Source organism: Macrotis lagotis, chromosome 2 (genome assembly GCF_037893015.1).
Source record: "Macrotis lagotis isolate mMagLag1 chromosome 2, bilby.v1.9.chrom.fasta, whole genome shotgun sequence".
Lineage (NCBI taxonomy): Eukaryota > Metazoa > Chordata > Mammalia > Peramelemorphia > Peramelidae > Macrotis > Macrotis lagotis.
Genome location: NC_133659.1, coordinates 186,048,768 through 186,063,697, shown reverse-complemented (window position 1 = coordinate 186,063,697; position 14,930 = coordinate 186,048,768). Strand labels below are relative to the sequence as shown.

At 35.4% G+C, this 14,930-nt stretch overlaps 1 protein-coding gene across 6 annotated transcripts in view; it reads left to right on the top strand.

Annotated features, from left to right (window-relative positions):
* Positions 1-14,930, top strand: part of ATP6V0A1 (ATPase H+ transporting V0 subunit a1) — a 90,227-nt gene that overhangs the window by 33,537 nt on the left and 41,760 nt on the right. For all 6 annotated transcript variants that reach the window (XM_074223854.1, XM_074223855.1, XM_074223850.1 and 3 more), the window contains exon 11: positions 14,635-14,785. In XM_074223854.1, the coding sequence (XP_074079955.1) occupies positions 14,635-14,785 (151 nt within the window). The remainder of the gene's footprint in view (positions 1-14,634; positions 14,786-14,930) is intronic.

Sequence of the window (14,930 nt, the reverse complement as noted above, 5' to 3'; positions counted from 1 at the left end):
CCGCCCCTCCCCATTCCTTTCCTCTAGTTCTATACCCAATTGAGTGTGTATGTTATTGCCTCTCTGAGCCAATTACTTATTCATTCCCCCTCAACTCCCCCTTCTTCCACTTAAGTACAAAAGCTTTTTCTTATGGGGGCCATTCTATTTTGGAACAGCTCTGAATAGTAGGAATTTTTTCCCTTATATTGAGCTGACATCTTTCACTCTGTAACTTCCATCTCTTGCTTCTATCTCACTCTGCCCTCTGGAGCCTTGTGAAATAAATAACTTATTTTATATGATAACTCATCACATATTTGAAAAGATGTTCTTTCTCATCCCCACAATTCTTTTCCCGCACTTTAAACACCCTAATTCTTTTTACGAATTTTAAGAGTTCCTTCAGCATCACAGTGGTCCTCATCACAGTAATCCCGTTTTAGTTTGTCTATATTTTTCCTAAAATATACTATCCAGAACTGGTCACAGTAGTCCATATGGACCAGTCAAGGCAGAGTATAGTTAAAACTGCCCTCTTTTTCATTGTTCTTCTATTAATAGAATTCAGCATATGATCAACTCCATTAAAATCTTATCTTCATGCCTCAATCTGAGAACTCTGGGTTCTCAAAGATTACTCCAGTGAAATGTGTTATCTCTGCTTATCATGCAAAATTGTGAAATATTTAAATACCAACTGGCAATGCACTATGTGTTTGTCTTTCTGAATGTATGTATATGTCTGAAGAACAGGTGAACTAAATTGTCCATGGAGTAATTGAGGAAGGTGGCAAGGAAAGCATGTGAGAGTAGTGATAATTAAATGTGAATTCAAAGTGGAACATTAAAAAAGAAAGAAAAGGGGCAGCTAAGTGGCAGTGTGTAGAGTACCAGTCCTGGAGTTGGGGGGAACCTGACATTTGATATTTATTAGTTATGTGACCTTGGACAAATCACTTAACCCCACGTCACAAATCCAAAAAAAGAAAAAGAACAGAAGCAAGTTCAGAAAGTGATACCTATTAGTAGGCAATTTTGAGATTACCATGTTAAATTTGAAATAGATTTAAAAAAAAACTAGCTGTATATAATGAATATTTACAGTTTCATTCACAGTCATCTTTATTGTCTAAGGAAATGTTCTTTCATTTGATGTTAGTCAAGGTCATAATAATCAAAAGAAAAAAATTTAGAAGGTGAAATTTTGTGGTTTAGTCTAGTACTTACAAAGCAGTTTTATTTTTAAAACAAATTTGTGTCTATATTTTGTTTTTATAGCACATGTGTATCCTTCTCCTCCCAGAGAGTTATCTCTTATAATAAGGATGTAAAAAGGGGGAAAATTTAGCAAAGCTGACGTTAAAAAAAGGCACCTTATACAGTTGTTCATTCCCATAGTACATCACTTTCATGAAGTATTTGTTGCTGTTTTTTCCATTTACATTTTTGTAATTACTATGTATATGGTTTTCCTGGTTCACCTTATTTCACTTTATTCACTCTATCTACATTTTAAACTTTTGCTTCGTTTTACTCATCATAGTCATTATTTCTTATAGCACAATAGTATTTGATTTGTGTTCATGTACACTGTGTACAAACAAACAAAAGTAGAAGGTTGATGACTTTGATCCCAGTGTTTTTCAGGGATCAAAGTCATCAACCTTCTACTTTTGTTTGTTTGTTTTTCCTAGGGAATAGGCTTAAGTGACTTACCCAAGGTCACATAGCTAGGAAATTGCTCTATATGATGGACACAACCACTCTCAGTCCTCCTGACTCCATGATTGGTGCTCTATCCATTGCACCATCTAGCTGCCCCTCTACATAGACTTTTTTTTTAGGTTTTTTTGCAAGGCAAACGGGGTTAAGTGGCTTGCCCAAGGCCACACAGCTAGGTAATTACTAAGTGTCTGAGACCGGATTTGAACTCAGGTACTCCTGACTCCAGGGCTGGTGCTCTATCCACTGGGCCACCTAGCTACCCATCTACATAGACTTTTAAAAAACATTTGAATATCTCTAGTTTAGGATCATTAATGATGGATCAGCTATATCTGAGTTTATTTTTTTCTAGATTACATTTGCCTTAGAGCTAAGAATAGTTTTTATAGTTTTTTGTTTTTTTAATTTAATTAATTTAATTTTATTTTAATTTTATTTTTTTTCCAATCACATGCAAAGGTAGTTTGCAAATTTATGAGTTCCACATTTATGAGTCCCTTCCCCTTCATTTCCCACAGCAGCAAACAATCTGGTAAAAGTTGTACATGTACAGTTTTGTTTAACATATTTCCATATTAGTCATGTTGTGAAAGAGGAATTAGAATTAAGGGGGGGGGGGGACCATGGGAAAGAAAGAAAAAACATAAAAGAAAGTTTTTAAAAGCAAACATAAGGGGCGGCTAGATGGCACAGTGGATAGAGCACCTGCCCTGGAGTCAGGAGTAGCTGAGTTCAAATCCGACCTCAGACACTTAATAATTACCTAGCTGTGTGGCCTTGGGCAAGCCACTTAACCCCATTTGTGTTGCAAAAAAAAATAATAAAAGCAAACATAGTATGCTCTGCATTTAGATGCCATTGTGTTGTTATTTTTTTTCTGGATGATCCCAGAACTGCTGAGAATGACTATGTCCATCGTAGTTGAACCATCTTACAGTGTTGCCATTAATGTGTACAATGTTCTGGTTCTGCTCACTTCACTCAGCATCAATTCATGCAAGTCTTTCCAAGCTTTCTGACCACTCATTATTTCTTAAAAAATAATGATACTGGGGTGGCTAGGTGGCGTAGTGGATAAAGCACCGGCCCTGGAGTCAGGAGTACCTGGGTTCAAATCCGGTCTCAGACACTTAATAATGACCTAGCTGTGTGGCCTTGGGCAAGCCACTTAACCCCATTTGCCTTGCAAACAACTAAAAAAAAAATGGTACTCCAAAAAATTCATATAGCATAACTTGTTCAGCTATTCCCCATTTAATGAACATTCCCTCAATTTCCAGTTTTTTGCCACTACAAAAAGAGCTGCTATGAATATTTTTGTATGTGGGTCTTCCCCACCCCCCCTTATTTATGTATTTATTTATTTATTTTGAGTTTTGCCATCTTGCTTCCCTCCCCCCACAGAAGGCAGTTTGTTAGCCTTTACATCATTCTCCTAGTATGCATTGATCTAAGTTGAATGTGATGAGAGATAAATCATATCCTTAAGGAAGAAACATATAGGATGAGCTATAACAGAATTACATAAGACAATTTTTTTTAAATTAAAGGTACATAGAAAGTCTTTCATCTTTGTTCAAACTCCGCAATTCTTTCTCAGGATACAGATGGCATTCTCCATTGCAGGTTCTTTTCCCCTTTTTTAATGATCTCTTTGGGATATAGACCTAGTACTGGTATTCTGGATCAAAGGGTTTAAACAGTTTAATTGCTCTTTGGGCATAATTCCAAATTGTTCTCCAGAATGGTTGGATCAGTTTACAACTCTACCAACAGTATAACAGTTTTCCCACATTCCTCTAACAATGATCATTTTCCTTTTTTGTCATCTTAGTCAATCTTAATAGGTGTGAAGTGGTACCTCAGAATTGTTTTATTTTGTATTTCTCTAATCAATAATGATTTGAAGCATCTTTTTTTCCTTAGATGACTTTAAATGGCTTTCTTTATCTGAAAACTGCCTGTTCATATTCTGTGTCCATTTATCAATTGAAGAATGATTTGTATTCTTATAAATTTGACTCAATTCTCTATATATTTTAAAAACGAGTCTTTTATCAGAAATGCTCATTATGAAAATTGTTTCCCTGCTTTCTGCATTCCTTCTAATCTTGGCTGCATTGGTTTTGTTTGTGCAAAAAAACTTTAATTTAATACATTTGAAATCACCAATTTTGCAGTTTATAATGTTCTCTATCTTTGTTTGATTTTATAAACTTCTTCACTCTCCATAGATCTAATGGATAGATTATTTCTTGTTCTCTTAATTGACTTATGTCTAAATCTTGTACCCCTTTCAACCTTATCTTGGTATAGGGTGTGAGATGTTAGTTTATGTCTAGTTTTTGCCATCGAATTTTCCAGTTTTCCCAGCAGTTTTTGTTGATTAGTGAGCTATTCCAGAAGCCCAAGTCTTTGAGTTTATCAAATGGTAAACTGTTTCTTTTGTACCTATTCTATTCCATTGATCCACTTCTCTGTTTCTTAGACAGTACCACAGTTTTGATGACTGCTGCTTTATAATACAGTTTTAGATCTGATACAGCTAGGTTAATCTACCTTAGTATTTTTTTTTCCCATTATTTCCCTTGATAGTTTGACTTTTTGGTGCTCCAGAGGAATTTTGTTACTATTTTTTTCTAGCTCTGAAAATAGTTTTTTGATAGTTTGATAGGTATGGAACTGAATAAATAATTTCAATTGAATTGTCATTTTTATTATATTAGCTTGGCCTACCCTAGAGAAATTGATAAATTTTCCAGTTGCTTAAATCTGACTTTGTGTGAGAAGTATTTTGTAATTGTATTCATATAGTTCCTGGGTTTGTCTTGGGAGGAAGTTTCCTATGTATTTTCAGTTGTCTACAGTTACTTTAAATGGAATTTCTATTTCTTCTGTTGGGCAGGTTTTACATTTTTTTAATTAAAAAGTTTTGTTAATACTCAAGAAAATAAAACCCATTCTTAGATGTACAAAAATAGGCAGTATACTGGATTTATCCTGGACCATAGTTTGCTCACCCCTGCTGTAGAATAATATTTATCCAGACTAGTCAGCTTAGACATATTGAGGATAGCTAGGTGCTTATAACATCTTGTCCTTTTCTTAGGTTTCAACTTTCTAATTGCAGTTTTTATTGTCTCCTTTGTGAATTACTTCATAGGTGGAGAAGACAAAAGGAATGGAGGTGTTAGGTAATATTCTGTCTCTGTCATCATCCTATCCTTCCCTCCAGAAGCAATGATTCTATTCCACTATTGTTCTTCCTCTTTCTCACAATATGATTTATTGGGGGGGGGGGGCTAGGTGGCGCAGTGATTAAAGCACCAGCCCTAGAGTCAGGAGTACCTGAGTTCAAATCCAGCCGTGTGGCCCTGGGCAAGCCACTTAATCCCATTTGCCTTGCAAAAAAAACTAAAAAAAAAAAGCCTTTTGTGTTACATTCAGTATTTAATACAATCCTTAGTTCATTTTGAGCTTTTAACTTTCCTGACACTATTTTGACATAATCTAATTTGTCTTTTATGTGTCATCAGTTTTCTGGTTTTGCTTTTATCTCTTATAATAATTCATTTTTCTTTTAGGTTTTTTCAAGGCAAATGGAGTTAAGTGGCTTGCCCAAGGCCACACAGCTAGGTGATTAGTAAGTATCTGAGGCTGGATTTGAACTCAGGTCCTCCTGACTCCAGGGCTGGTGCTCTATCCACTGTGCCACCTAGCCACCCCTCTTTTATCTCTTATAAATACACTTAATATCTGAACTTATTGATGAGTTTCCTTTTCAGTCACATCCCTCTTTTTCTTTTCATTGAAATTATCATCAGAATTTCAATCTCAATAGCATTTACTTCCCTCTTGGACTAACTTCCTTTTAGATCTTTTGCCATTGGATCCTAGCCTTTTTATTTTATCAGACTTCTTTAAAATAATTACAAAACCCTTCCAAACTTTGCCACCTCCAATCTAAGGTGTACTTCAGACTAGATTTCCTTATCTGCCACAAATTAAAAAATAATCTAATTATCATGTCCACAGCACTCAGCTAGATTCTGTGAGGGATAGAGAGGGGTCAAAATACAGTACCTATCCCCAAAGACTTTACAATTTAGACATGTGTAAATAACAACACAGTGTGGTAAGTGATAAATGCTGTGAGTGTTCCAAGTTAATTGCTCTAGACAGTGTTGGAAAGGAAGTAGCATTTGAGCAAGATCTTGAAGGATGACAAGAGTCTGATATGTGGAATGAACAATCCAGGAAAAGGGAACAGGAGGAAGGCAGGAAAGTTCAATAGGTTCAGGGAAGAGCGGGTAATACAGAAGAAAACTGAGAGCTAGGTTTGATGTAGGGAATAGTGAAGAGTAAGGCTGGAAAAGTGAGTTCAGCTAGAATGCTAAGCTAGAATTTTAGACTATTTAGTAAGCAATGTAGATCTATTACAACTTTTTATTTTTTTTTTTAGATTTTTCAAGGCAATGGGGTTAAGTGGCTTGCCCAAGGCCACACAGCTAAGTAATTAGTAAGTATCTAAGGCTGGATTTGAACTCAAGTCCTCCTGACTCCAGGGCCAGTGCTCTATCCACTGTGCCACCTAGCCACCCCAATCTATTTTTTTAAATTGTTTTTTTATTAAAGATATTATTTGAGTTTTACAATTTTCCTCCCCCCCACCCCACCCCACCCCACCCATGGAAAGCAATCTATCATTGTTTCCATGTTGTACATTTATGCAAATTGAGTGTGATGAGAGAGAAATCATATCCTTAAGGAAGAGACAAGAAGTCTAAGAGGTAACAAGATCAGACAATAAGATATCTGGTTTTTTTTCCTAAATTAAAGGGAATAGTCCTTGAACTTTGTTCAAACTCCACATCTCCTTATCTGAATACAGATGGCACTTTCCTTTGCAGACAGCCCAAAATTGTTTCCGCTTATTGCACTGTTGGAATGAGCGAGTCCTTCACTCCCATGTTGCTGTGTTTTTCTGATTTTGCTCACTCAGCATCAGTTCATGCAAATCCCTCCAGGCTTCCCTGAATTCCCATCCCTCCTGGTTTCTAATAGAACAGTAGTGTTCCATGACATACATATACCATAGTTGGCTAAGCTATTCCTCAATTGAAGGACATTTACTTGATTTCCAGTTCTTTGCCACCACAAACAGGGCTCTATAAATATTTTTGTACAAGTGATATTTTTATCCTTTTTCATCATCTCTTCAGAGTATAGACCCAGTAGTGGTATTGCTGGGTCAAAAGGTATGCATATTTTTGTTGCCCTTTGGGCATAGCCGCCCCAATCTGTTACAATTTAGTAGTAACAATTAGTAGTAGTAATTTTTCTTTTTCTGTTTTTATCAGTAGGGGTAAGGAGAAAAGGGGATTTGCAATAGTGATGCAAACAAAAGAGGGCCACAGAGGCATTTTTTTAAAATGCAACTGCTGAAAACAGCAGTGAGTCCAGAAGAAAACATAAACAAGAAAGGCAGTTTTGAAATAATGTGTGAAATTATTGGGGGGGTTTTTTAAAGCAGTTGTATGAAATGGAGGTACATAGTTTCACATAGATTCCTCTTTTATGTTTGACTGTGTAGATGGAAATAGTGAATTTTTTTATATTTAAGTTCAGAATAAAAAAAATTTATTGAACAGAAGAAAATGCTTGAGAAAGATGGTATAATGATATAGAATATAGGGCAGATTTAAGAGTGGAGGAAGAAAGTTTTAAAGGCATGGAGAAAGAAAACTGAAAATTATTATAATAGTCCAAGCATGAGGTGATAAAATCCTGAAATACTGTGGTAAAGACAGGAAAAGGAAAGGAAGGATCAACATATTGAGAAGGGAAAATCATTTACTTACTTCAGAACTGAATAAGGTTGTTGAGGAAATCAAAGCCAATTCTGAAATTTTGAGCCTGTATGATTTGGAGAATGGAAGGTACAAGTATCAAAATCAGGATTACTAGGAAAAGATGATGTTTTTAGAGTTTTTAGAGTTTTTTAGTTTTTGCAAGGCAAATGGGGTTAAGTGGCTTGCCCAAGGCCACACAGCTAGGTAATTTATTAAGTGTCTGAGGCCGGATTTGAACTCTGGTACTCCTGACTCCAGGGCCGATGCTCTATCCACTGCGCCACCTAGCCGCCCCTCAGATGATGTTTTTATAGGTCTATTAAAGGTGGTACAAGTATCAGAAGCAGGATTATTAGGAAAAGATGATGTTTTTAGGTCTGTTAAAGGTGCTGGCGGGGCAGTCAGTTCTGTCTTATTAATAATTGAAAATTCAGGACTTTTTTAATGTTTTGATTTTTATATTTTCTATAAATATTTTTTATTATCATATGAGCTATCTGTAAGTGAAGAGGAGGAAGGCAAAGTTGGTGAAATAAAAACAAAAGATAGCGAAAAAAATTTACTTTAAATAATATGGGGAGGAGGGGCGGCTAGGTGGTGCAGTGGATAGAACACCGGCCCTGGAATCAAGAGTACCTGAGTTCAAACCCGGTCTCAGACACTTAATGATTGCCTAACTGTGTGACTGTGGGCAAGTCATTTAATCTCATTACTTTAAAAAAAATAAAGTAATTTGGGGGGAAAGAGAAATTTATGACCAAACAAGAAACAGAGTATGTTATAAATTGCAAAATAAATGATTTTGACTATATTAAATTTAAAAGTTTTTGCACTAATAAAATCAACACTACCAAGATTAGAAGGAAAACAGAAAACTTGGAAACAATCTTTACAGCTAGGGTTTCTGACAAAGATCTGATTTCTAAAATGTGAAGAGAATTGCATCAAATTTATAAAGTTACGTCATCCCCCAATTGATAAATGGTCAAAGGATATGAACAGATAGTTTTAAAATGAAAAAATTAAAGTTATATATAATCATATGAAAAATGCTCCAAATCATTATTGATTAGAGAAATACAAATTAAAACTACTATGAAGTATCACCTCACACTGATCAGATTGGCTAAGATAACAAAAAGGAAAAATGATCAGTGTTGGAGAGGATTATGGAAGGATTGGGACTTTAATACATTAATGGTGGAGTTGTGAACTGATAACAGACATTCTGGAGAGCAATATGGAACTATGCCCAAACAGAAATAAAATTGATCATACCCTTTGACCCAGCAATTCTAATACTAGGTCTATATCCAGAAGAAATCATAAAAAATGGGAAAAGTCCCACATGTTCCAAAATATTCATAGCAACTCTTTTTGTGGTGGCAATTTGAAAATTGAGGGGATGCCTATCAACTGATGAATGGTTGAATAAGTTATGGTATATGAATGTTATGGAATACTATTGTTCTATAAGAAACCACAAATGGTCAGACTCTAGGGAAGTATGGAATGAATTACAGGATCTGCTGCTAAGTGAAGGAAGCAGAACCAAGAGAATATTCTATACATTAACAACCTTGTGAGTTGATCGACTTTGATGAGTGCATCTTATCTCAGCAATTCAGAGATCTAAGACAACCCTGTTAGATCAGCTATCCCCATCTAGAGGAAGAAAAACAAAACAAATGAACAAAAAAAACCCTGATGAACACTACATTCACTTTTTAAAAAATTTCTCTTCTGTACTTCTTTCCCTTAATCCTAATTTCTCATACTGAAAATGACTAATCTGTAAACATGTTTTGACACAGATGTGTATGTGCAATATTCACCTGACTGTTCATCTCTGAGGGACGGGGGGAGGTGGAAGGAAATTGTTACTTAAAAATATACATATGTATATGGATGAATGTCAAAAAATTTTTGTAACATGTATTTGAAAAAATAAAATATCTCTTAAAAATAGTAATGTGGGGGCAGCTGAAATAAGAAAGACCTGAATTCAAATGTGACCATAGAAACTTAGAAGCTGAGTGATCCTGGGAAAGACACTTAACTATGTTTACTTCCAAAAAATAAAAATAAAAAAAAAATAATCTACAGGACTTTGAATCTCAGGAGATGATGTGATTTAGGGCTCAATACTTTAGAAAGAGTATGAGAGCAGAGGTCTCCTTGAGAAAATTTTTAGGAAGGGAGGAAGGTTGAGAGTAGAAACTTGGAGGAGACCTACATTTCAGATGTCATGAGTGGAGGAGGGGAATCCCATAGGCTGATAGGGAAAAGGAGTGGTTTCAGAGGTTGGAAAAGTATACACCCAGTCACCATGGAAAGGTATAGTCAGTACTGTCAGGATCTGAAGAGGTCAAGAAACAGGATTGAACAGAAAAGGGCTTAGTTAAGATTAGTCATTTCTTTGACTTTTGAGAGGCTATGCACTTGATAGCTGTAAGGAGAGAAGCCAGATTATAGGAATTTTATGTTCCATCTGGGCAGTTTAAGGAGACAGTTATTAAGTGGGAGCATGGCAAAGGACCTTGAGGCTATGTCATATGAAAATTTGTTGAAGGAAATGGCTATGTTTCACCTGGAGAAGAGATTTGGAGGGTTGGAGAGGAAGAGAAGACATGATAACTGTGTTTCAGGATCATGTTTGTCTTGTTTGACTCCAGAGACCTGAACTAGGAGAAAGTTACAGGCAAGAAAGTTACAGGTCAAGAAAAACTTCCTAACATTAAAATCTTATCTAAAAGTAAAGTGGACTTTATTGATTAGTAACAGGGTTGCCCCTTCTGGGAAGTCTTCAAACAGAGCTTGGATGATGCCTTGTCAGGTATATTACAGTGGAAATTTGTTTTGTTTATATGTGAGACTGTTGTCCATCAATGCCTTCCAACTTGAAATTCTGTGATTCTTCTTTAAAAAATCAGTGGTTGGTGAAGCAGTAGAAATCATGAATATAATTTATTCATTTAAGAAATTTTATAATGAAAGGAAAAATAAAGTGCAGTAGCTCAAGTATGTCTGAGAGACAGGCAGCAGAGAGGAAAGGAACCAGATGAAGATGCCATGGGGAGGAGGGAATGATTATTATTTTTAATACTTATTTATAGTTTTCAGCATTCATTTTTTATAATATTTGAGCTCTAACATTGATCATTATTCTTTCTGGTCATGTTGGCCAGTCTGAGAGGTGTGAGGTGATATCTCAGAGATGCTTTAACTTGCATTTCTCTAGTAAGTAATGATTTAGAACAATTTTTCATATGACTATGGATTGTTTTGATTTCCTCAGCTGTAAATTGCCTTTGTATATCCATTGACCATTTCTCAAGTGGGGAATGGCTTGTTTTTTAAAAATTTGACTCAGTTCTCTGTATATTTTAGAAATGAGTCCTTTGTCAGAAATACTAGTTGTAAAAATAGTTTCCCAATTTACTACATTTCTTCTGATCTTGGTTACAGTGGTTTTGTCTGTGCAAAAGCTTTTTAATTTAATGTAATTGAAATTATCTAGTTTGTTTTTAATGATGTTCTCCATCTCTTCCTTGGTCATAAACTGCTTCCCTTTCCATAGATCTGACAAGTATACTATTCCTTGATATCCTAGTTTACTTACAATATTGTTTTTTATGTCTAAATCCTGTATCCATTTTGATGTTATCTTGGTATAGGGTGGAAAGTGTTGGTCTAACCCAAGTTTCTGCCAAACTAACTTCCAATTTTCCCAACAGTTTTTATCCCAAAACCTGGACTCTTTGGGTTTATCAAACAACAGATTGCTATAATAATTTCTTGCTGTTGCACCTAGTCTATTCCACTGGTCCACTATTCTATTTCTTAGCCAATATTAGACAGTTTAGATGACTGATGCTTTATAATATAATTTTAGATCTGGTAGAGCTAAGCCACCTTCTTTTGCACTTTTTTATTAATTACTTGGAAATTCTTGACTTTTTTATTTCTCCATATTAATTTACTGACAATTTTTTCTTTTTTTAAAATTTATTTCTATTAAAGATATTATTTGAGTTTTACAATTTTCCCCCCAATCTTACTCCCCTCCCTCCCTCCACCACGGAAAGCAATCTGTCAAGTCTTTACTTTGTTTCCATGTTGTACATTGATCCAAATTAAGTGTGATGAGAGAGAAATCATATCCTTAAGGAAGAAACAAAAAGTCTAAGAGATAATAAGATCAGACAATAAGCTATCTGTTTTTTTCTAAATTAAAGAGAATAGTCCTTGAACTTTGTTCAAACTCCACATCTCCTTATCTGGATACAGCTGGCACTTTCCTTTGCAGACAGCCCAAAATTGTTCCCACTTATTGCACTGATGGAATGAGCAAATCCTTCAAGGTTGATCATCACTCCCACGTTGTTATGTTTTTCTAGTTCTGCTCATCTCACTCAGCACCAGTTCATGCAAATCCCTTCAGGCTTCGCTGAAATCCCGCCCCTCCTGGTTTCTAATAGAACAATAGTGTTCCATGACATACATATACCACAGTTTGCTAAGCCATTCCCCAATTGAAGGACATTTACTGGATTTCCAATTCTTTGCCACCACAAACAGGGCTGCTATGAATATTTTTGTACAAGTGATGTTTTTACCCTTTTTCATCTTCTCTTCAGGGTATAGACCCAGTAGTGGTATTGCTGGGTCAAAGGGCATGCACATTTTTGTTGCCCTTTGGGCATAGTTCCAAATAGCTCTCCAGAAGGGTTGGATGAGTTCACAGCTCCACCAACAGTGTAATAGTGTCCCAGATTTCCCACAACCCTTCCAACAATGATCATTATCCTTTCTGGTCATATTGGCCAGTCTGAGAGGTATGAGGTGGTACCTCAGAGAAGCTTTAATTTGCATTTCTCTAATGATTAATGATTTAGAGCATTTTTTCATATGGCTATGGATTGCTTTGATCTCATCTGTAAATTGCCTTTGCATGTCCTTTGACCATTTGTCAATTGGGGAATGGCTTTTTGTTTTAAAAATATGACTCAGTTCTCTGTATATTTTAGAAATGAGTCCTTTGTCAGAATCGTTAGTTGTAAAGATTGTTTCCCAATTTACTACATTTCTTTTGATCTTGGTTACAGTGGTTTTATCTGTGCAAAAGCTTTTTAATTTAATGTAATCGAAATCATCTAATTGGTTTTTGGTGATGCTCTCCAACTCTTCCTTAGTCATAAAATACTCCCCTTTCCATAGATCTGACAGGTAAACTAGTCCTTGATCTTCTAATTGGCTTATAGTATTGTTTTTTATGTCTAAGTCCTGTAACCATTTGGATCTTATCTTGGTAAAGGGTGTGAGGTGTTGGTCTAATCTAAGTTTCTTCCATACTAACTTCCAATTATCCCAGCAGTTTTTATCAAAGAGGGAGTTTTTATCCCAATGGCTGGACTCTTTGGGTTTATCAAACAGCAGATTACTATAATCATCGCCTGCTTTTACACCTAGTCTATTCCATTGGTCCACCACTCTATTTCTTAGCCAATACCAAACAGTTTTGATGACTGATGCTTTATAATATAATTTTAGATCAGGTAGGGTTAAGCCACCTTCTTTTGCACTTTTTTTCATTAAGCTCCTGGAAATTCTTGACTTTTAATTTCTCCATATGAATTTACTTACAATTTTTTCTAACTCATTAAAGTAAATTTTTTTGGAATTTTGATAGGTAAGGCACTAAATAGGGAGTTTAATTTAGGTAGAATTGTCATTTTTATTATATTAGCTCAGCCTGTCTGTGAGCAGTTGATATTTGCCCAGTTATTTAAATCTGATTTTATTTGTGTGAGAAGTGTTTTAGTTGTTTTCAAAAAGTTTCTGAGTCTGCCTTGGCAGGTAGATTCCCAAGTATTTTATATTGTCTGAAGTTACTTTGGGATTTCTATTTCTAGCTCTTTCTGCTATATCTTGCTAGTCATATATAGAAATGTTGAGGATTATGAGGGTTTATTTTATATCCTGTGATTTTGCTAGAGTTGCTAATTCCTTCAATTTCTTTTCTTCTCTTATTGCTGAAGCTACCATTTCTAATACAATATTGAATCGTAGTAGTGATAATGGGCATACTTGTTTCACCCCTGATCTTACTGGGAATGCCTCTAGCTTATCCCCATTGCATATAATGCTTGTTGATGGTTTCAGATAGATACTGCTTTTTATTATAAGGAACAATCCACTTATTCCTACACTCTCTAGTATTTTTAGTAGGAATGGGTGCTGTATTTTGTGAAAAGCTTTTTCAGCATCTATTGATATTAATCATATGATTTCTGATAGGTTTGTTATTGATGTAATTAATTATACTAACAGTTTTCCTAATATTGAACCAACCCTGCATTCCTGGGATAAATCCTACTTGGTCATAGTGTATTATCCTAGTGATAACTTGTAATCATTTTGCTAAGATTTTATTTAAGATTTTTGCATCTATATTCATCAAGGAGATAGGTCTATAATTTTCTTTGTTTGTTTTTGACTCTTCCTAGTTTGGGTATCAGCACCATCTTGGTGTCATAGAAAGAGTTAGATTTCCATCTTCACCTATTTTTCCAAAGAGTTTATATAGAATTGGAACCAATTGTTCCTTAAATGTTTGATAAAATTCATTTGTGAATCCATTTAGCCCGGGAGATTTTTTTCTAAGGGAGTTTAATAATGGCTTAATGAATTTCTTTTTCTGAGATAGGGTTATATAGGAATTTTATTTCCTTTCAGAAAGAGGGGGTTATTAATGCATTAAGGTCTTAGTAGAAATAAGCAGGGATGGGAGAAAGAGTAAAAATGGAAGAGTTAATCTTGGGAAGGAAATATTTCCTGATGAGATTAAGGATAGAAAGAGAAGACAGAGAAATTTTGAGGTTGTGGGAATATGGTAACAAGTAGCAAATGGAGAAGATAAACTTAAGTGTTTCTCATGTGTGATTCCACAACTTTCTTTGGTCACCAATACTTATTTTAAGATAGTTAAATATCTCCTTTTTTTGCATCTAGCCCCAGTTTTCCCCAAAGCCTTGGAAAAGTAGTCTCACATTATATGCCTGCTCTTTCTCAGGAGCACAGCGGCTCCACGGTGCCTTCCATTCTGAACAGAATGCAGACAAACCAGACTCCCCCGACTTACAACAAAACTAACAAGTTCACATATGGCTTTCAGAACTTGGTAGATGCCTATGGTATTGGAACATATCGGGAGATCAATCCAGGTAATATCCTTAAGATGTACTTTGACAGAAGTCCCATTTACTGTTGAGCAGCCAGGAGAAACAGATAAAGTCTTCTGATAATTGATAATATATCTGTTGGTAGTTGTACTGATGCTTTTGTCCATTTTGGCTTACATGGAGCTGC